Source organism: Macrobrachium rosenbergii, chromosome 44, assembly GCF_040412425.1.
Source record: "Macrobrachium rosenbergii isolate ZJJX-2024 chromosome 44, ASM4041242v1, whole genome shotgun sequence".
Classification (NCBI taxonomy): Eukaryota; Metazoa; Arthropoda; class Malacostraca; order Decapoda; family Palaemonidae; genus Macrobrachium; species Macrobrachium rosenbergii.
Window position 1 is genome coordinate 41,349,145 of NC_089784.1, and position 22,500 is coordinate 41,371,644.

The 22,500-nt window shown below is 35.6% G+C and overlaps 1 protein-coding gene across 1 annotated transcript in view; it reads right to left on the reverse strand.

Moving 5' to 3' along the window:
* Nucleotides 1-22,500, reverse strand: part of LOC136829611 (discoidin domain-containing receptor 2-like) — a 527,936-nt gene that overhangs the window by 60,964 nt on the left and 444,472 nt on the right. Inside the window, exons 9-11 of the mRNA XM_067088458.1 lie at nt 9,093-9,233; nt 7,554-7,679; nt 6,991-7,193 (exon numbers count right to left, since the gene is read on the reverse strand). Coding sequence (XP_066944559.1) covers nt 6,991-7,193; nt 7,554-7,679; nt 9,093-9,233 — 470 coding nt within the window. The remainder of the gene's footprint in view (nt 1-6,990; nt 7,194-7,553; nt 7,680-9,092; nt 9,234-22,500) is intronic.

The window sequence follows — 22,500 nt, forward strand, 5'->3', positions numbered from 1 at the left end:
TTCCAGCTCACCCACAGGCAGTCACAAAATCTTCCAAAGAAGCAGATCTGAGCACAAAGGGTCTAACTCTGAAATGTCTAACCTGTACTCAAATTGAAAAGTTCATGCTTAGTGTGAATGAAAGCAAACGAACGAACGCACTCGCCAGATCTTGACGACTTCCGGCGGTATAACCAGCACATCGCCCAGGGTGCGATGCCCCTTGTCTCTGTGAGAAGCCATACTGACGCTAGGCCTTCATCAGCACTGACTCACTGAATATGTAGGCGCTGTTTCCATTTACCTTTGCCCAGAATGTCTCTAAGCAAACTGCTTAACCCCAAAAAAAAAAACAATATATTGATATCCTTAAGCATTTCATATAATATTTATATATAAATATATATGAACCTTGAGAGGATGATTAGTTGTTGTCTGGCTCGTTTCCTAATTAATAAAACTGTATATGTGTTAAATACATCAGGTATTCTCGAGCCGTGAGAACATCCCAGGCCGTGCAACAAGACTTCGTGAGTGCATTCGGCGGAAATGTCCAGGTTCCAGTTAATTATTTAGTATGTGTTTCTTCTGGGCGGAGTCCCAGGGTTTGCAGGGATTAGTTATCACACAAATGGTCATTTGAAGACCAACACCGAATATTATTAGAGGTCTTCAGTGAAGATTCTGTGTTTCAAAACCTGTTGATTAAGAATTGTGAACATTGCTGTTTGGAGATAGGAAGCAATTTAGATTTCCCAAACTTCAGATTGTTCTTTTCATTTAACATATATCTCACTTGTGTCAAGCATTTATAACACTGTGTGTACTGTATAAGTAACATGGGAGGAATTCCCATATCTATATTTTTATGCATTTGTTTAATAAGGGTTTTATTTGACTTCTTCAGATGTTTTGCTGAGAAAGAGGTTAAAGATATACTCATTGCGAATGTACTGGACTTTGACTTATTTTGACCTATTGTGGGAAAAGATTCTAAAGAGAACAATTAGTTGAATATGGTGGACATGTTTGATCAATTGTGAACATTAATACTCCAGTTTTATTTCATCTCTTGTTTCTTGCAGTTCTGTTATGTTAGATTTTCATCAATGTAGACCTGAAAGACAGAGAGAGAATGAGCGTGTGTATTTACAAATGTACATTACCAGTAGCCTTTTGGATGTGGTCACTTTCAAGCTACCAATTGATGGGACTTATCAACTTTGTAGAAAAAGGTAAGCAGTGAAATTTCCTCTCGACTGTGTAACAGATATATTTGGTGGCATTTAGAGGATAAGACTAAGCCTATTTTTGTCCTTCATATAGGATTCCTTTTAAGATTAGAGAACAGATCAAGCAAGGGTTTAATAAGTGGGAGGAGGAAGGCATTGTTAGCCCCAGTTCCTCATCTTTTAATTTTCCGTTGTTAGCAGTGCCTAAGAAGGATGGCTCAGTCCAGGGTTGTGTGGACTTCAGGAAGTTGAACAAGAAAAACCATTCCTGATCGTTACCCTGTGGCGTGTTTGCCAGATTTATTTGTTGAGATTGGGGGCAAAAATATTTATTCTTCAATTGATCTGATGCAAGGGTACTTGCAAGTACTGCTTAGCAAGGATACAATGCAAATAGTTGTTCCTAGGAATTTAGTACCTACGGTTCTGGATATTGCTCATTGCAGGTCTGGCCGTCTGCATTTGGATCATTGAGAAGACGTATCAGAATATATGGGAGTGTCTCAGTTGACACATATTTCTAAAATTAAAAGACAGGTTAATGGGAATCTTGTGGGTTAATTCCTGTGATGTACTGGTGTTTCTGATCATTTTTTTCTCTTTTTTTTTAATGGGTTTTTAAAGGGGTGTGATTTGATCTTTTTTTTTTTTTAACTGAGGAGGACGTCTGACCATGGAGTTATGCAAACCTTTAACAGTCAACCTTTCAGAATATTAAGGATACTTTAGTTAATCCCCCATTGTTGAAGTTTCTTGAGTTTGAGCAACCTTTCACTTTGGTGACAGATGCCAGTCACGATGGCATAGGGCTTTGCCTTATGCAGAAGCTCAACGGAAGACTCCATATGCCTGCATTTTACAGTAGGAAGTTTAAGACACAGGGTGGTAGTGAATGGCTATGGCCAGTAGTGGACAAAGAGACCTTTCCTGTAGTGTCTAGTTTGGTTCATTTTAAGATGTTATGGATGGGCAATCATGTAGAGGTTCTTACAGACCATAAGCCATTGTTGGATCTTTTCAGTAAGCCAGATCTTTCCCCTAAAAGAGCTAGGTGGCATTTGGCAATCAGGGATTTTGATGCCAAGCTTAGGTAGAAAGGGGATAGACATAATATTGTAGCAGACACCCTTAGCAGAAGTTTTTCTGATTCGGATGGTTCTCATTATGTTATATATCTGGAGATTGCATTGACTGGGATATTAGTTTAGTAGAATCTAAACTGGATGAGGATGAGGTTTTGGCAGATGCAAAAGTGTTTCTCAGAGGGGAATTAGTTAGGAAGGGTTATAAGTTGCCTTTTACAGGTCTTGAATTAGAGGGTAATTTGTTAGTTAGGAATTTATGCGGGTGGACTGAAGTATTTCAAGTGTTCGGGAAAATTTCTGATCATTGTTCGCATAAGACTTTTAGAATTTTTTTTTCTTAATTGTTCGCATTTGCAGTTAGGGTTACTTCATTGCTCACATCTGGAATTTAGAATTTGCTTAATAGTTCACATTTGCATTAGTGTTGGGTGTTTACTGAATTTTTAACTTTTTTTTATTTTTCTCCTTTCTCTTTCTACTTTTGAAGAGTTATATGGAGTTGAGATCAGGTCGAGTACTTCGATCTTGGAGGGTTATCTGTTCAGATAAGATTGTAGAGGCTAATAAAGATAAGGATAAGGTGACAATGTTGCACAAATTTACATTGATGAACGCTGGAGTTCGGCATTTTCCTGGGCTGGTTGATGGCGTTCTCCCAGTTCCTCTCAAAATTTTTATAGAGGGTGTGTCGAATTTTTTAGTCGCCAAGAAAATAATGGGTGGGGTAGAAGCTTTCAATGAAGCAAAAGGCTTCCTTAGTGTAATTAAAGGGGATATCGGACAGCATTGCAGGAGTCATCACTTTTTAAAGTGTAGGACCTGGGACGATCTTAAAGGTTTTTTGAGAGCGTCATATGGAACAGCTGGAGCCGGCAATGCAGTTCGAGATCTCAGAACTCTTTTCAAGGTCCGTAAAGGCCATGATTCACTGGTCACATTTAGTGCCAGATGTTTTGATGCTGCAAGGGATTTTTCGAAGAAGTTGAGAAATTCTGGTTGGGTAAATAGACTCTTGAGAAACTATTGCAGTATGTGTGGCTCCTGAATGATGTTCCTGATGCTATCACAAATGGTTTTGACAAGGAGATAGAAAGGGGGTCGGGTGAAAATTTACTGTTCTTTCAAATTTGTAAGCACACATCGAAATGCACTACAGTAGATAGCTATTTTTTGGACAGGATGACGAAGTCTTCCGGGGCTATTCCAAAGCATCTTATACAGAGTAATTCTGATACCACAATTATGAGGTTGTGTGCCAAGACAGTGGATGATAAGTCTTCTGCGAGTTCAGGGTCTCAAGGGCATTGTTATAATTGTAATAGGCAGGGCCATACTAAGAAGTAAAATATTGTGGCACTTGCAAGTCTTCACATCACGATTGGCAGTTTTTCCTGTTTCTTAAACAGAATGAGTCTAGAAGCACGCCTCAGAGCACTGTTCTGGCAGGTAGGAGAACTCCTCGAGGGGGTTTTTCGGGAGCCTCTAGGGGCCGGCAAAATTTTTGGAGGACCGAGCAGCAGAAAGGGAAGAGATAAAAGGGGTTGTTTCTTGTGATATAGGACCTCTAGGTGACCCCTTAGAGCCGAAGCCAGTGGTAAAAGGGTCTGTGTATGGGGTTGATGTGAATATCTTTATAGATACAGGCACCTCTATTAATTTGATGAATCATGAGTTGTTCTAATCAATGTTTCCCAATCGTTCTTTGAGGCCTGCTAAAGAGATATGTGATGTGCAGGCAAATAGGTTACCAGTTTTGGGCTACATAAATGTGTGTTTATCTGTTGGGGGTAGAACTTTTACAGATCCATTTTGGTTATAAGAGGGGCTGCTTTGGGGAATGGATTGTTAATGGGTTATCCAGCGTGTCGGTGATGCAAAATCTTGGTTTATAAAGGGGTATGTGGTATAACTGTTGGAGTACCTGGTGTTTTTGTACCTCACAAGGGAATGGATATAAGTAGAGCGGATGATGACAATGGATCGGGTGTACATGAGAATTTGCAGGTGTATTCTGAACATGTATTGGTGGTTAGGAAGTGTTAAAGGGGATTGTATCAGATGATGTGGTTCTTGGCTTTGGTATTGTTTGTATGGCGAAAGTTCGAGTGAAAGGTGTGCATAAACCCCGACGGGAATGTGTGGATGAGGGTAGCAAAAAGCTGAAGGGGGTAGTGTGTATGGTTTCTATAAGCAATGTATCGAGTTCAGGGGATACTTGGGTGGAGTTGCTAAACTGTAATGATTCAGTTAGGAACTATCAGACGAGTACTTATGCGGTCAATTTTGTTGACTGGGTTGATGAAGATAATTCAGTTTCATTGTTGGGGGTATTTGTGAATTTTCAGAAGCAGGTTTACAGGCTAGGAGGCAGGTTTTTAGGGATCATTTAGCCAATGCTGATTTTAAAGAATATATTGAGGGTGTGGAAGATGTTCTGGCTCAGTTTGTGGACATAGTTGTACTTAAAGGGGATACGTTAGGGTTCAGTAAGAGTATGGGATAGTGAGGAGACTATGCACCTTTTGGGCAAACAGTTCCAATCCTTGGCTGTTAACTATAAGTCAGGGTGTGTTTTAGTTCATGACAGATATATTTATGACAGCAGTATCTTTAAGCTCATAAACATTGACTGGTTAGGATGTGAGATGATAGTGCATAACCAGACTCCTTCTGACTGTGACTTTCGAACATTCCAACATGAGTACAATGCTGTGTACTGCAAGCAATGCAAGATGTCTATCCATCGGATATGTTTCTCCTTGGGGAATCCCACCTCTTCAATGCAGCATGTAGACTGGTCACACCAAAGTTTCGAGTCCTGGGCAAGAGTGCCTTCAACTCTACTACTCGTATCTTCATGCGGCATCTTCATGGGGAACATCAAGTTGATCCGGTGCTGCCTTTAAGGGGAGTGATCGCCACAATTCCACCACTTCCTCCAGTGCCAGAAGACGAACCTTTTCCCGTGCCGAATCATTACCTCCTCATCACTACTTTATCGGTGATCGGGGCATTTGTCGTCATACTCTTCGTGAAGTGGGGTATTTCTCGTGTACGAAAACATTGTGTGAGTAAACCCTCACCTGAAGATCAGCCTGCCAGGGGTGTGGCTGTCCATGTAGTGCACGAATCTGGCAATTAATGATTGCTATCTCCCTAATGCTGGGGGCAGCACTTCTTTGGGTGGACGAACATCTGAAAAGCTCATACGTCACAAGTATTTCATGAATTACAATACACAGTAGATGCTCGATTTAAAAACGTGGCTAAAGGATTGGGAAGAGCCTTGAGAGGATGATTAGCTGTTGCCTGGTGCATTTCCTAATTAATAGAACTGTATATGTGTTAAATACGTCAGGTATTCTCGAGCCGTGAGAATATCCCAGTCTCATGACAAGACTTTGTAAGTGCATTTGCCAGAAATGTCCAGATTCCAGTTAATTAGTTAGTACATGTGTTTCTTTTGGGCTAAGTCCTAGGGTGTGAAGGGATTAGTTATCACAAACGGTCATTCAAAGACCAACATCGAATGTTATTAGAGGTCATCAGTGAAGACTCTGTGGTTCGAAACCTGTAGATTAGGCGTTGTGAACATTGCTGTTTGGAGGTAGGAAGCATTTTAGATTTCCCAAACTGTAGATTGTGTCAAGCATTTATTACATGGTGTGTACTTTATAAGTAACATGGGAGGAATTCCCATATCTTTATTTTTATGCATTTGTTTGATAAGGGTTTTATTTGACTTATTCAGATGTTTCGCTGAGAAAGAGGTTAAAGCTGCACTCATTGGGAATGTACTGGTCTTTGGCTTATTTTGACCTATTGTGGGGAAAGATTCTAAAGAGAACAATTAGTTGAATATGGTGGACTTTAACATGTTTGATCAATTGGTGAACATTAATATTACATTTTATTTCATCTCTTGTTTCTTGCAATTCTGTTATGTTAGATTTTTATCAAATAAATTATTTTGGGTAACACTTGTTTCGCTGAAGACCTGAGAGAGAGAGAGAGATAATGAGTGTGTGTATGTATGAATGTACGTTACCAGTAGCCTTTTTTGATGCGGTCACTATCAAACTGCCAATAGATGGGACTTTTCAACTTTGTAGAAAAAAGGTAAATTTCCTCTCGACTGTGTAATATAATATATATATATATATATATATATATATATATATATATATACATATATATATATATATATATATATATATATATATATATATATATATATATATATATATATATATAATAATAATAATAAATTACTATAATGAATCTGCCAATTTCCTTTTTAGATGTGAATAGATTGCAGGAGAAGAAATGGATAAGAGGCGTGTGCTGTTGAAAACAAATTCTTTAAAATCTAATTCACTGGTTAAACTGAACCTTTACCGGAGGGATAATTTAAGAAATCAAGACAATCCTTTCTGATGTTATAATATATTCTAATCAGAGCGAAAAGCTAACATAAGAAAATCTAAACAACCGAAAAATAGTCTAAATCTACTAAAAAATCCAAAGACGATCCGCCTGTTGTCTAAGAAATATAATAAAAAAAAAGGCCAAAACGCATGCAAAATTATATAAATAATATTCCTAAAAGGAGTAAACACGACAACCAAAATGCCTAAACAAGAAAAAAGCTGCTAAAGAAAAGATCCCAGCCCCCTGTATCCTTACTAATTTACCTGATAGGTCTCATATGATTCAGCCTCGGTGTGGTTGTGTCTGGAACGTGCCTCCTGAGGAATTGGTTGAGATCTCCCAGGGGCAAGTACTCCAGAAGGATAGTGAGGGGCTCATCCCGGCTGACGACGCCGATAAGTCCCGCCAGATTAGGGTCGGAAAGGGTAGCCAGAAGTTGAGCTTCGCGCCAGCAGTCTTCGCGCACCTTACCAAAAAATAAAAAACAATTATTAGTTTCATTATCATTATGACCATGACTACTTTTGTTGCCACTAAAAACAACTACCATTTCTATTTTATCCGCTATCAGTATCAGCAGTAATGCATCGTTTCCTTGGTGGTTAAGTACAACTTTTAACAATTTTCTTCTTTATCACCTTCAAGGCTAGGCCGGAAAACGGCATCCAAGTGTCCATTCTCTTCGTCATTACACTTAAAAAAACGGGGAAAATTTCCCTATTTATCTTACATATAATTTAATCATCTCATTTTTTTGTCAATTACTATGAACTTTTTAGCTCACACCTGTTAACAACCTGACAAAAAATTAAGTATCTCTTTTTACCTCCGGTGAAGCATCCTGGCTGACGGTGGCAAGAACTGCCTGTCTGCCACCCACACCGTTCATACTGGTGAGCGTCCCTGTGGCGTCAACCAATTCTCCAATTCCTGCCACATCACCTAAATGAACCTGGGATATTCGGTGAGAATGGGGTGAAGCAGTGAAAGATTACAAAGTAAATTCTCCTTATTATTTACAAACTGTATTTTTGTGCACAGACACAAGGAAAGCCAACGGGAAATATAACCTTAAGAATTATAGATAAAATGCATCTCAGTGTGATGACAGATTCCAACTGTAAATTTAACAGGGTGTAAAATTTATTCAGCCCTTAAAATAATCATTTTGTCTTTATTTCATTCTGCCTAAACTAGAGGGAGCCTTCGGGTCGACCATCCTAAAAGTTTGAATTCCAATTTACAGACTGTGCAGATCATATGAAAATGTCGTTTGGCATTGACAAATGAGCATTTATAGCTATAGTAAAAGGAAAGACCATCCAGAGTAAAGGAATCCAGTTCCAAAATGAGAGAATCACCAAGGGTATAGGAAAGACTGGCTATAAACACTTGGATATCATGAAGGCTGTCGATATCAATAACAGGAAATGAAAGTAAAAATCAGAAGGACATACTTTTTAAAATTAAGACGATAAAAAAGACCAAGCTCAAGAGTGAAAGCATTGTGCAGGTAGTGAATACATGACATGTGCCAATAATAAAATATAGCAAAAGAATAGCAGAATTGCCAAATGGAAAAAATGAAACATGGACAAAAAACAAAGAAAACTGATGGCCATCAATAAGTGCTACTTCCAAGAGTGAATGTGGCAAGGTTCCAGTTATCAAGACGCAAAGGTGGAAGAGAAATGCACTTAGAAAAGAAAACTTAGGAAGTACCTTGCTCACAGTAAAGATGAATGGTTAATAACAGCTTGAAATGAAAAAATCATCTCTCGTCGAAGTGCCTGGCAAGTACTAGGAAAGAATCATAATGCCAAAAAAAAAAAGGAAAAAAAAAATTTATGGCTACTATAAGACTTCAGCTCAGGACATGCCTGAAGATGGCAACTGTCACTCGTCATTAAACAGATCTCCCACGGATATGGAACAAGGAAAAGTTTCTGAAGACATAGAATGCTCAAATCCATGCAGAAATGTAATGATTTTGGGCTTAAATGACTATACAATTTTATGCCACTAGTATTTTACACTTGGACTAAAAAGAACAAACGTCTGTGCACCTTTAAGTCATAAATCAGCATTCAAGAGAATTTGTTCCCTTTATAAATCGCTGTTTCTAAAATAACTTGTCATGTATACTTTCAATCTCATCCTTTGTTCATCCAGTATTTTGCCTCTTGAAAACATTCTCTTGAAAAGCACGGATAAATCAACAAAGTAAAATTAACTGGTAATTATAATTACACTTAAGTCATTTCGATTTGTATTACACAGAACAGTGACCTGTTCTCTTCTCTCCATAAGGGCGTTCTGTACATGAATAACATTGTACTTTTTATTAACTCTTATTAATACTTACAGTTCCAAAATCTCCCTCCCCGAGTTTGTCTCCAAAGTGGATTGCTTGTCTGGACACTTCCCTCGGGCTCCTAGCCTTCAGGGTACTCATGCCCTCTATTCGGTACTGGGTGAGGCCACAGGGACCGACCACGCTTACGCCCTGAAAAAAAAAAAAAGTCAACATATTTGTAACTGTTTTGTCACATATTCTTTCGGCATTTCATTAGAAGATTTCGACAGAAACAAACGCTCACATTGTATATAAAAGCACGTTTCATATATATCCAAACCACGCTCGTTTTGCAAAGAAAAAATACAAAGTAAAAATATACATTGTTGATTAATAGAGAAGCTAGAGACAGATTTAACATATACTGTAAGTTAGTAAAATAAGAGAAAATGTTGTAAATTTCCATCACACTTTCCTAAAAACACAAATAAAGACATTTGAAAGTAAGAAGCCTCGCACCATCCAATAAATATAATTTACATATCAATAAATATAATTTACATGTTAAGTTAGATTTTAATTCATTTTTCTAACATCTCAAAAAACTTACTCCTGTACTTTTACACATTGTATATGTATATATGGACATTAATTTATGATCCACAGTTTGTATGCTTTCAGTATAGTATTGAATATAATAGCAGATGCTAATTAGCATGACATTTTAAAATAAGACTTTACTACCAATACTTGTGTAAACATCTATTATATTTAATGCATAAATTTTCTAACTTATGTAATATTTTAGTCACAGATGCTGCAAGCAGTTTAGGACTGCTACCCGTTACCACACTATGGATTAAGGAAGTGGACGCAACGACTGAGAGTTGTCCATTATTGTTTCTACTTTTACTTCTTGTCAGTTTTTGTGCTTCTTTTATTTTCTGTACAAAACTTTTAAGCCACATGCGGAATGTGTATTAGTGATGGTTAAACGTACGCAAAAATCAATTTCAAACTACTAAACGTCCAAAGTTCAGGTGTTCTTGCATTGTTAGTGGCTTGTATGTTTTTGTTCCACTGTATTTAGCAGATGTTCTATGTATTTTCCCTCTCGATATAGATATATATATAGATATATACAGATGTATACATATATATGTATGTATCATATGCACACACACACATATATACATATATATATATATATATATATATATATATATATATATATATATATATATATATATATATATATATATATATATATATATATATATATATATATATATATATATATATATATATATATATATATATCGAGAGGGAAAAGACGAGTGAAAAAATTTTTGAGGTGAGGTAACTAATTTAGAACATCTGCTAAGTGAAAAAATTTTTGAGGTGAGGCAACTAGTTAAGAACATCTGCAAAGTACAATGGATCAAAAACATACAAGCCACTAACAATGCAAGTACACCTGAACTTTGGACGTTTAGTAGTTTGAAATTAATTTTTGCGAACGTTTAACCATCACTAATACAAACTCCGCATGCGGCTTAGAAGTTTTGTACAGAAAATATAAGAAGCACAAAAACTGACAAGAAGTAAAAGTAGAAACAATAATGGACAACTCTCAGTCGTTGCGTCCACTTCCTTAATCCATAGTGTGGTAACGGGTAGCAGTCCTAAACTACTTGCAGCATCTGTGACTAAAATATTACATAAGTTAGAAAATTTATGCATAAAATATAATAGATGTTTATACAGGTATTGGAAGTAAAATCTTATTTTAAAAATGTCATGCTAGTTAGCATCTGCTATTATATTCAATATTATACAGAAAACATACAAACTGTGAATCATATAATAATGTCCATACAGTCATATACAATATACATATATATATACACATTTACAATATATATCTATATATTATATATACATACACACACACACACACACACACACACACATATATATATATATATATATATATATATATATATATATATATATATATATATATATATACATACATATAAATAAAGACAAAATCCTCGAAGGAAGCAGTAACAATGGAGTACTACAAAGTCTTTCGCCTTCTTGTCCTTTACTTAGCAGACTGGCGAAATATAAAAAAAGCACAAAGAAAATAATCCTATGAGGTCTATTATCAATACTGTTGGCTCAATATCATGTAAACTTTCGAAATATATTACCAAGCTCTTATCACCGTTACTTGAAACTATCTCCGTTCCTCACAAATATAATTCTCTAGATTTAGTTGATAAATTAAACAAAATCACTTTTTGTCCCCACTGATAGATTCGTTTGTTTTGATGTTTGTTCTCTTTTTACTAAAGTCCCTATAGATACTATTTTAGAGTATATTAGTAATGAACTAATCCATCATGAACTACATCTACCTGTAAGGCATATTATTTCATCCACTAGGCTGTGCCTTTGTGATTGTAAGTTTATATTCAATGGTGAATTTTACCAATAAATATTTGGTATGGCAATGGGCAACTCCTTCATCCCCATTCCTCTCAAACTTGTATATGAAATTCTTTGAAGAACTATACTTACCTAATATCATTTATACTCCTTTAGAGTGGTACAGATATGTTGACGATATTTTTTAGCTGCTTTGACTGCTGGTATTGATATGAATGATTTTTTCTCTATTTTGAATAACAAGGTACTATCCATTAAGTTTGCTTTAGAATTAGAAAAAGACAATTGCCTTCATTTCATAGATGTTTTAATACATAGAGAACCATTTCAATGCAAATTCAATATTTATAGGAAACCAACCAACAACTTATGTCCATTTTATTCAAGCCACCACCTTAATATCAAATTATCCATTTTTTCTTCTGTGTTTTTAAGAGCATTGCGCAGTCAGTCCCCAGCATTTGGATCAAGAAATCGAATACGTAAGGAAAACAGGGACAGATTTATGTTACCTTCACATATACTAGATATTTTTTATAATAAAGCCCACAAAAAGTTTTGTAGTGAAAGTAACATGGAGAAAAAAAAACCCTAAGAACATTCTTAGCCTGCCTTATTTTAGTGGCATTGAAAACATAAAATCATTGTTAAAATCTATTAACATCAACCTCGTTTTTTCCTATAATAACACACTAAAAGGAATGCTAATAAAAAATAGCCCTAAGGAAAACAACAATGTAATATATAAAATTCCATGTTTGGACTGCCCCTCTTTTTATATCAGCCAGTCTAGCAAGGATTTAGAAGTACATATTAAAAAGCATAAGTATTCTGTCAAAACTGGGCAAACATCCACTGCTATATTCATTCATTTAAGTGAAAACTCTCACAAGATTGGACTGAAAGTTCAGTGATTACCAGATTGAAAGATTTCTCTGCACGAAATATTTTAGAATCCACTGTTGTACAGCTTACTTCCAGTTGTAATTTTAACCTTAGCCCTGGCATGTATTATTTGGACCTCTGTATTAGTAAAATGTTCAAGAATGACCTAAAAGATAAAATCACTGGTTTAATCACAAATTAGTACCTTATATATATTTTCTAAGTATTTTTATGTGTAATATATCTTTTTTTGTAAAAATTTTCACCTTGCAAAAATTGTTAGTGTTTGTCAAAAGGACAATTATTAAGTTTTACTTTTATAACATGTTTTGGTGGTCAGTCACCTTCCTTGTATAATCTTTTAATTGTCCTGTCCCTACTCCTGAGCTGTTGGGACTAATCCTTTGAAAAACCTCTTAAATATTTAACCATGTTTTGGTAGGTCTACTAATTCTTCAATTATGCTGGATTCCAGGTACATATTTTTTTATTTGCAGTCCCCATCTGTCATTTATACGAGCTTTCTTTTGTAAACTTATCTTTATATTTCTTCAGTGTGCTAAGTAAGGGACATAAGGTCGAAGGGCCTTGCAGTACTCCATTGTTTCTCTTCCGTTTGTGGATTTTGTCTTTATTTATATATTCGTCAAGTTCCATATTTTCGTGATTCAGTTATAAATATATGCACCCACACACATATACACACACACACAATCACACACACACACACACACACACACACACACACACACACACACACACACACACACACACACACACATATATATATATATATATATATATATATATATATATATATATATATACATACATATATATATGTATATATGTATATATACATATATATATATGTATATATATTATATATATATATGCATATATGTATATATATTATATATATATATATATATATATATATATATATATATATATATATATATATAAAATATATACTGACTCCTTCGACTTCCGATATTGTTACTGAGTTGGAGGGAGAACCGAACCGAGTAGGTAATAAAGCTCTTCCGTGTACTCACAACTCGTTAGTGGTAAGGAAGCGATATAAATTACGTAAAAAATATTTGAATGAATATTCTAAAAATATTATTTATAGCATTTCATCTGATTTGTACGTTAGTGGCAGGTTATTGATCATTTCTGCCCTATTGGTTACCAGCAGCACAGGTAGGCACAATTTAGATGACCTATTTGGAAATAATACTTCTCTAAAACTAATCTTTAAATGGATGTAAACCGGTTTTATGTACAAGTGTTGTTGACTTATAAATATGTGATTTACTTGTGTATCTTAATTTTTTGTATTATCTGCGAAAGATTTTGGTCGAAGTCTTTTGTTTAAGCCCTCTTCTCAGCTTACTGACTATATATATATATATATATATATATATATATATATATATATATATATATATATATATATATATATATATATATATACACACACACACACACACATTCTCCAAAGACAACTAGATTCACGCAAGTCTTGAGTTCTTAGAGCATTTCTGCTCGATGAAGGGTTAAAGAGCCATAGAATTCCTAAATCAATAAATGCTAAACGGGGCTCTGTGGAACCAGAGCAAAATCTGGCATCACAAACTCGTCTCTGTTAATGAATAATTAAGGTTAGAGAGGGTGCAGGTTCAGGAAGATCAAAGAGAATCGGCCTTAAGATATTGGGGCATCAGGTGGCACGCAGGTAACGTCGTTAGTGGAGGATTAAGAATTACCGACACCTTGCGCGCCTCGGCTTACGTAATGGAATGGAGGGAAGGAGAGAAGTCTGTGTGGAGGTGAGTGGGGTGGAAGGGGGCAGTGGGGCGGGGGAGCTAGAGAAAACCAAGGGTCTGGAAAGAGCTTGAGGGAGTCCCAGGACTGATATTGAGTAAGGCGAAGGATACTTGTCTCGTCTGTATTTAATCTTGCTTTCTTCCCATTACCAGTCAATTCCTAACTGTCAGGTCATTTTAGGCTTCATTATACTTGTAAACTTGAATTTAGTAGCGGCCAGTGATGCTACTGATGAAGAAGAAATCCTTTTAGTATAGAATTATTTAAATAAAAATAAAATGAAAGTTGAAGTTACGGTAAAATGACTTATCCTCTCACTATAGGGGGAATAATGAAAGTTACAGATATTAACCAGTTTTTAATATTCTTCGTACAAGAGTATTAAAAAGTAGAAATAAATTGCCTTACAGCATTACAGCGCATATTTATCCAAAATTTCAAGGCCCCTTTAAGGTTTTCCTGTGTTATATATTTAAAATGTCACAGTTCACGCTATCATAAGCCACTTATATAATTGTAAAGCAAAAGTATATTTTAGCATCATTAAGATACAGCTTTGTTCGCTTCATTATACAAAACAGTTCCTTTGAACACCTGTTATTAAAAAAAAAACTCTAGACATCTATCTGCAAAATTCCTTTTTACATCACTAAGAAATATATATCTCTTTATGCATGGATCCAGCTATCTACTTCGGTTCAGTATCTGTAAAACATTGTTCTCAATCCAGATGAAAAGTTGTGAACTATCCTGTGGAGTTTTTGAATAGTTTAACACACTCTGGACTTCCACTTCACCACTTAAAACTCAAGATCGGTGCACCAGTAATGCTTTTGAGAAACTTGGAGCCACCAAAGCTTTGCATAGTACTCACCTTATCATCAAGAAGATGATGACAAGAGTCTTGGAAGCTACAATTTTGACTGGCAAAACAATTGGGGAGGATGTGTTCATACTCCGAATTCCTCTTACCCCATGTGGCACATCTTTTGAGTTCAAGCGCCTTCAATTCCCCTTAAAGCTCAGCTTTGCAGTGAGCAATTAACAAGGCACAAGGTCAGTCCTGAAGGAGCCAGTGTTTTCACATGGTCAACTATGTGTAGGGTGTTCGAGAGTTGGCAATCCCAATAATCTATTTATTTGCACACATAATGACAGAACGAAAAATGTTGTGTATCACGATACACTTCAAAATTGATAACAGTTGTAATCCATATCACGTATCTTATGTTATACCATGTAAATATATTACCACAAACTCCATTCTTATTGTATTGTGTCCTTCTGAACCATGCGTTAAATTTTAACAGTCGAACATCTTTCCTATAACTATGTGCCATCCCCGATGCATAAGATTGCAATGATCCCAAGTGATTACTTATTCTGAAAGTGACTGCATAATCCACCTTGTAGGGGTTGTCATCACGGACGGCATGCCCAATTTTATCCCGAGCCAGGACTCAACAATTGAGGACAAAGGCAGAGAAAAGATAAAAGAGTATCAATATCTAGTGAAGAAAATGATAAATCTATGGCAAGCTGAGGTGAAAGTAGTACCTATCGTCCTTGGAGCACTAGGAGCAACGCCAGAGGACTGGATGCACAAACCTCGAATTGGGCTTGGCCCAGAAAAATAAACCGCTGATCATAGCTAAAATAATTAGTGTTTAAATCCTGCGAAAACAGGGTAGTGACATTTAAATCCGCAGCCGGATCCAGATTTAGAAATAACAACTTACGTTAGCAAGGCTGAGAGAAAAAAAAAAAAAATCACAGTAACGCATTATCTAAAAATTTGTAACTCAAAAATCCAGGCTAACAGATATTATCACTAACTTTATTTGCCTGAACACTACATATAAAAGAACGACATACAAAACCTCCCTTTGCGTTTGCAAGGAAGATGCAGATAATATCCATAATTGAAAAGAAACACTTAGAAAGAAGCCAGTTTAAACACACACACACACACACACGAACTCAAAACTATAATCTTATATATAACACCAATTTCATAACGTTTTCGGAGTTTTCTTTAGAATGCAGCTGAGAGCATTTGCATGGTCATTACCTGGACGTTTACGAACCTGCTCATCGGGTAAATATTAGGCGATACCACTTTTAATGACCGGTTGCCCTGTGTCAACGACCCCCCGATTTTGAGCCTACGTAAAAGTCTTTTAAGTCAAAAGGGCCTGGCACGCATTAAGGAGATTACACAGTTGTAAGCTTCCCCACCCCCCCAACCCCACACACCCCACTCTCTCTCCTTTATAGAGAGCTTCTTGTTAAAAGAAAATAACGACACACCTTCTCTTCGTAGAGGTGGAGTCAAAAATGCAAAGATATACACAGACACACAAGCACAATTCTCTCTCTCTCTCTCTCTCTCTCTCTCTCTCTCTCTCTCTCTCTCTCTCTCTCTCATGTGTGATATGCAACGATACTCACATATGCTCTTTATCTCTCTCTCTCTCTCTCCTCTCCCAAGCCCTTTTCTTCTCATAGAGCTGGTGTGAAAAATACAACGGCACACACATGCATACTGCCTCTCTGTCTCCTTCCATCTCGTGGAGATTTTATGAAAATGCAACCATGGATGCCCACAGTTTCTCTTTCTTTCTCTCTCCTTTATTTTTGTTCGTAAGGCTGATATGAAAAATGCTATGACACACTTATTCTCTGTCTCTCTCTCTCTCTCTCTCTCTCTCTCTCTCTCTCTCACACACACACACAGGCACGCACATACCATAAAGCAAAAAAGACAAAAGCCAAGATACAAACTACTGTCGACACCCCACCCATCTCTCTCTCTCTCTCTCTCTCTCTCTCTCTCTCTCTCTCTCTCTCTCTCTCTCTCTCTCTCACACACACACACACACACTTTGCCAGTCTGTATGTCTGTCTTCACTATATTTTCGTAGGGCTGATGTGAAAAAAATGTAACGACACATAAACACGCACTCTCAGCAGTTTCGTTTTTTGTAGAGCTTCTGTGGAGAATGCTCTCTCTCTCTCTCTCTCTCTCTCTCTCTCTCTCTCTCTCTCTCTTCTTTTTCTTTCTTAGACTTTGTATACAGCTATAAAATGCAACGACACACACAGACATCCTTCTTTGCTTGTTTGTCTCTCTCTCCATAATCTCTTTTCAAACCCTTACAGTTGATGTAAAAAAACGCCGACACTTGGGACAATATGTGTGTGTGTGTGTGTCTGTGTAGGTGTGAGGGCATGTGCGTGTGTTTACCTCGTTGGCCGTTTATTAAGTATACTAAAGGCGTGACGAGACTAATTGCAGAAATGTTAAAATGCTTCAAATGTGCATAACTATAGGCTATAACTGTAAGTTGCAGTGTGTCGTTTTCTATATAGTAGCCAGAATTTATAGAATTTAACAGAAACTGTGATCATATAAATGAATTAATACAAAAGCAGCCATGGGATCCTAAATTAGATTACTGGTAAATGATATATAAGGCTACAGTCAATAGAATCACAGAAAATGGGATTATAAGTAATTAGTTTACAGAAATTACTGAAAGTAATATTGTAAAAACTAAAGTAATTATTTTCCGTCGTGAAAAAATGCAGAAAAAATGTTTTATTCTTAATGGTGCAAGTCACTACATGAAAAATTGCATTGTAATCACAGTGTATGTTCAAAAATATGATAAAAGTCCCTTCATCACAAAACAAATAAAGGTTTATGGCAAATACATAAAAAATATTAGCAAATTTCACAAATTATATAAGCAACTTAAATTCTCCTAACAACTGCTTTTCCCGTCACACCCGTAATGATATGAAAACTTCTTACTTAAGATTTTGGGTGTCTTCATTCCTCGCAACAAAGGGATTGTAATAATCAAAGAAAAATGGAAGTGGACTAAACATATAAACGTACTGGAGTAGCTGCTGGAGAAAATAAAAGTAAGACGCAAGGGGTGACATACGCAACTAATAACTTTTTTTTTCTTGTGTGCTAATGTGTACCCCGTCTCTGTCAAATGGAGCATATACACTGTATCTCATTCTCCTAAACCATCAGTTAGCTGAAGCCCTACATGAGAAGGTTCTGCTACGATAAATTCTGCTCATCAAACGTTTGAACGTTAGCAGAATAGGTGCCTCTCTTACTCTTCATAAAAGGCAGAATTTTCCCCCTAGAACGCAATTCGGCTTTCGCAAAGGGTTCGATACTCGTAATGCCCTTCTAACAAGTTCTTCTGATTTAAAGAGAGTCCTTGATTCTGGTCAAGAGGCTCGCATAATTGGAGTAGCTTTCAGTGAACCCTTTGATCGTGTTAATCAGGAGGCTCCTTTTTTTTTTATTTTTTTTTATTAAACACGATGGTTATAGGTAGACTGGTTCTTAATGTTCGTACGCAGATGTTTTCAAATACAGCCTCCAGAGAGTTGTTAAATGGAAAATACAGTCCATGGCTGGGAATTTCTGAAATACAACAAATCTAAGCACTTGATCTTTATTTACCTTCTGAAGAGATGTTCACAAAAAGAATACAAGCTTGGTACCCGTTGCTCATGATGGAATGTTGATTATTCCGTAACAGGAATTTTCAGAGCTGAAACTCTGAACATGAACTTATCATAATTGTTTATTGCCTTAATTTCTCGGTGACAATAAACCAGATGAACTAAATGGGTCCAGGAGTTTGAGTGTTTCCTGATAACAAGTACAGTAAAATCGATGCACAACACCTATTTATTTTTAATTTTCACCATTCATCTTCTTCCATAACACATCCTCCTTTCTTAGCTAACGTAATAAATCAATGTCATTCATACCAAATGACGCAACTGTCTACATTTTGCCCGCCAGAAAACGCATTTCACTCTGGTCTTAATTAAAAATGCTACAAGTATCATCAAGCCACTTTATGAAAACATTTATACAAAAGCAAACAGACAGTATGTTTAAGAGAGTATCTCTTGCAGGGGATAGGTAACCCCTTATGGGAGGCGGAGGGGGGGGTAGACCTCACGTTCGTTTTCGTTGGAAGTGGAAGGTAGAACAGGGAGCCAAGGTTTAACTTGACAAGAAATAGACAGGGATCCAAGGACAGGAGCTGGTTACCTAACTAACAGTACGTGAAGATGATTTTCTGCGTAACAGCAATGCTGCGTACCTTTGTCTTTCAGTTATTTGATGGGATTATATTACTTATAAAAAAAAAAATAACAGAAGCTTGTTACCTATGTCTGAGAGCTCGTAACTATAACCAGTTCTGAAGGCAGTTGTATTTCATTCGTTAGATGGACTCACAGTTTTTCAAACACCCTAAGGAAAATCTATATACTTTTTGACGTGTCATGTATAGACATATTCTTGTAATGGTCAACTCTCCATAGTGAAGATAATATTTACAGTCTCAAAGTATTAATAACCGCAAATAGTAACATCGTTAGTCGTATTTGCTTCTCAATGCCTCTGGACTTCCTGAAAACCGGAAAGAAGGCTGTACGCATCTGCGCGACCCCCTGAAAAAGGTAAAAGTTGTATGATGAAAAAAATATATATATATATATATATATGTATATATATATATATATATATATATATATATATATATATATATATATATATATATATATATATATATATATACTGTATATATAAAACTTCATTAGCACCCCAGTGTTTCCCCTTCCTTCGTGGATTTCATCTTTATTTATACATTCATCACGTTCCATATTTGCGTGATTCGGTTATACATACACACATATATATATATATATATATATATATATATATATATATATATATATATATATATATATATATATATATATAATCACAGGAAGCGGGTAGTTGCTAAAACTATGTCAAGATCCGAAGAAGGGGAGGGACAGGCATGTTGATATTATGACTTTATTAAAGTTGCCGACGTTTCTGGGCCACAAGTCCCATTTTAGGAAGTTAACAAATTTTTAGACAAAGTTTTCATGCCTACTGTTCCAAAACTACCATTTTTTACCAGTCTTCCACTAATACATAAAAAAGCCTGTTTATGAAGAATTATACAAAATCACCAATCGCCATATTCCAGCTATTAATTTAAAGCTAATACTAAGAACCCTTTAATGATTGGTAATCTATTTAAATACAAAGAAAAGCTAAGCCCACTAATGACCTTCGGTGTAATATACAAATTCATTTGCCCCAGATGTGACCTTGGGACATATGTCGGTTGCACGCGGAGGTTGCTGAAGGTGAGAATAGATTCTCATTGTGGTGGTAGCTACAGAACGGGGGTTAAACTATCGAACCCTGAATTCTCTAGCATACAAGACCATGTACTTGAATGTAAACATGAAATAAAATGTGATGATTTTGAAATATTGGGTAGAGCCTCGAATGACCAACTTCTAATATTTCTGGAATCATTATTTATTAAAGTAATTGTTCGGCAGTTAAACTCCCAGTCCTCTGCCACGCCTCTACACCTGTCGTGAGTGTTCCTGGAACCCCTAGATGTCCTCCGTTGTTGTCACTCGACTGTCTTTCTTCTTGAAATATAGGTGTGCCTTCTATTCTGTGTTTCAATGCTTGTTTTTAATCATTTTATAACAACTGACTTGATCAAGGGAGATTTTTTTTTTTTTTTAGTTTTTTTGTAAGTCGTATCATCATCCAGTAGGGCTTACATACGTGATATATAGCCAGCTTTATCTAAAATTACAATACTATTCGACTTATGGCAATGGGCAGCCCTTTAACGTCACTCCTCTCAAACTTGTATGTGGAATTCTTTGAAAAACGATATTTACCTAATATCATTAATACTCCTTTAAAGTGGTATAGATATTATGTCGACGATACTTTAGCTGTTTTGCGTGCCGATTTTAATGTAAATGATTTACTCTCTAATTTGAATAACCAGGTACCATCCATTAAGTTTACTTTAGAATTAGAAAAAGATAATTGCCTCCCTTTCTTAGATGTTTTAATACATAGAGAACCATTTCAATGCAAATTCAGTATTTAAAGGAAACCAACCAACAATTTAACATGTTCATTTTTATTCAGGTCAACACCTTACTATCAAAATATCCGTTTTTCCTTCTATGTTTTTAAGAGCATTGCGCATTGTCAGTCATCAGTATTTGGATCAAGAAATCGAATGCATAAGAAAAATAGGGACAGATTTATGTTGTCCTTCACATATACTAGATATTTACTGTAATAAAGACCACAAAACGTTTTATAGTAAGAGTAACATGGAGAAAGAAACCCTTAAGAACATTCTTAGCTTGCCTTATTTTAGTGGTTTTGAAAACATAAAATCATTGTTAAAATCTTTAAATATCAACCTCGTTTTTTCCTATAATAACACACTAAAAGAAATGCTAATAAAAATAGCCCTAAGGAAAACAGCAACAAAATATATAAAATTCCGTGTTTGGACTACCGCTCTTTTTATATCGGCCAGGCCAGAAAGGATTTAGATGTATGGATTAAACAGCATAAATAGTCTGTCAAAACTGGACAAATATCCAAAGCTATATTCATTCATTTAAGTGAAACTCTCACAGAATAAATTGGACTGAGAGTTCGGTGATTGCCAGATCAAACGATTTCTCTTCTCGAAATCTCTTAGAATCTGCTATTATACAGCTTATTTCCAGTCGGAATATTAATCTTAGCCCTGGAATGTAGTATTTGGACCCCTGTATAAGTAAAATTAAAAAATGACCTAAAAGATAAAATCACTGACCTAATTAAAAATTAGTTACCTTATATATATTTTTGTATGTATTCATATTTTTTATTTTTTTTGTAAAAAATGTTCACCCTGTAAAAATTATTATAATTCACTGAGTTGTATATTTTTTCTAATAACATTTTGTGGTGGTCAGTCACCTTCCTTGTATAATTTTTTAATTGTCCTGTCCTTGCTTTTTGAGGCGTTGGGCCTAATCTTTTGTAAACTCTTGAATATTAACCCTGTTTTGGTAGGTCTGCTAATCCTTTAATTGTGTTGGATTCCAGGTACATATTTTTTTCTTTGTAATCCCCATCTGTCATTTATACGAGCCTTCTTTGTAAACTTATTTTTATATTTCTTCAGTCTGCTAAGTAAAGGACTAACGTTGAAAGGCCTCCGTTCTTTTTTCTCCGTTCTTTTTCCTCATCACGTTCCATATTTTCGGATTTTGTCTTTATTTATATACTCATCACGTTCCATATTTTATATTCAGTTATACGTACAGTATATATATATATATATATATATATATATATATATATATATATATATATATATATATATATATATATATA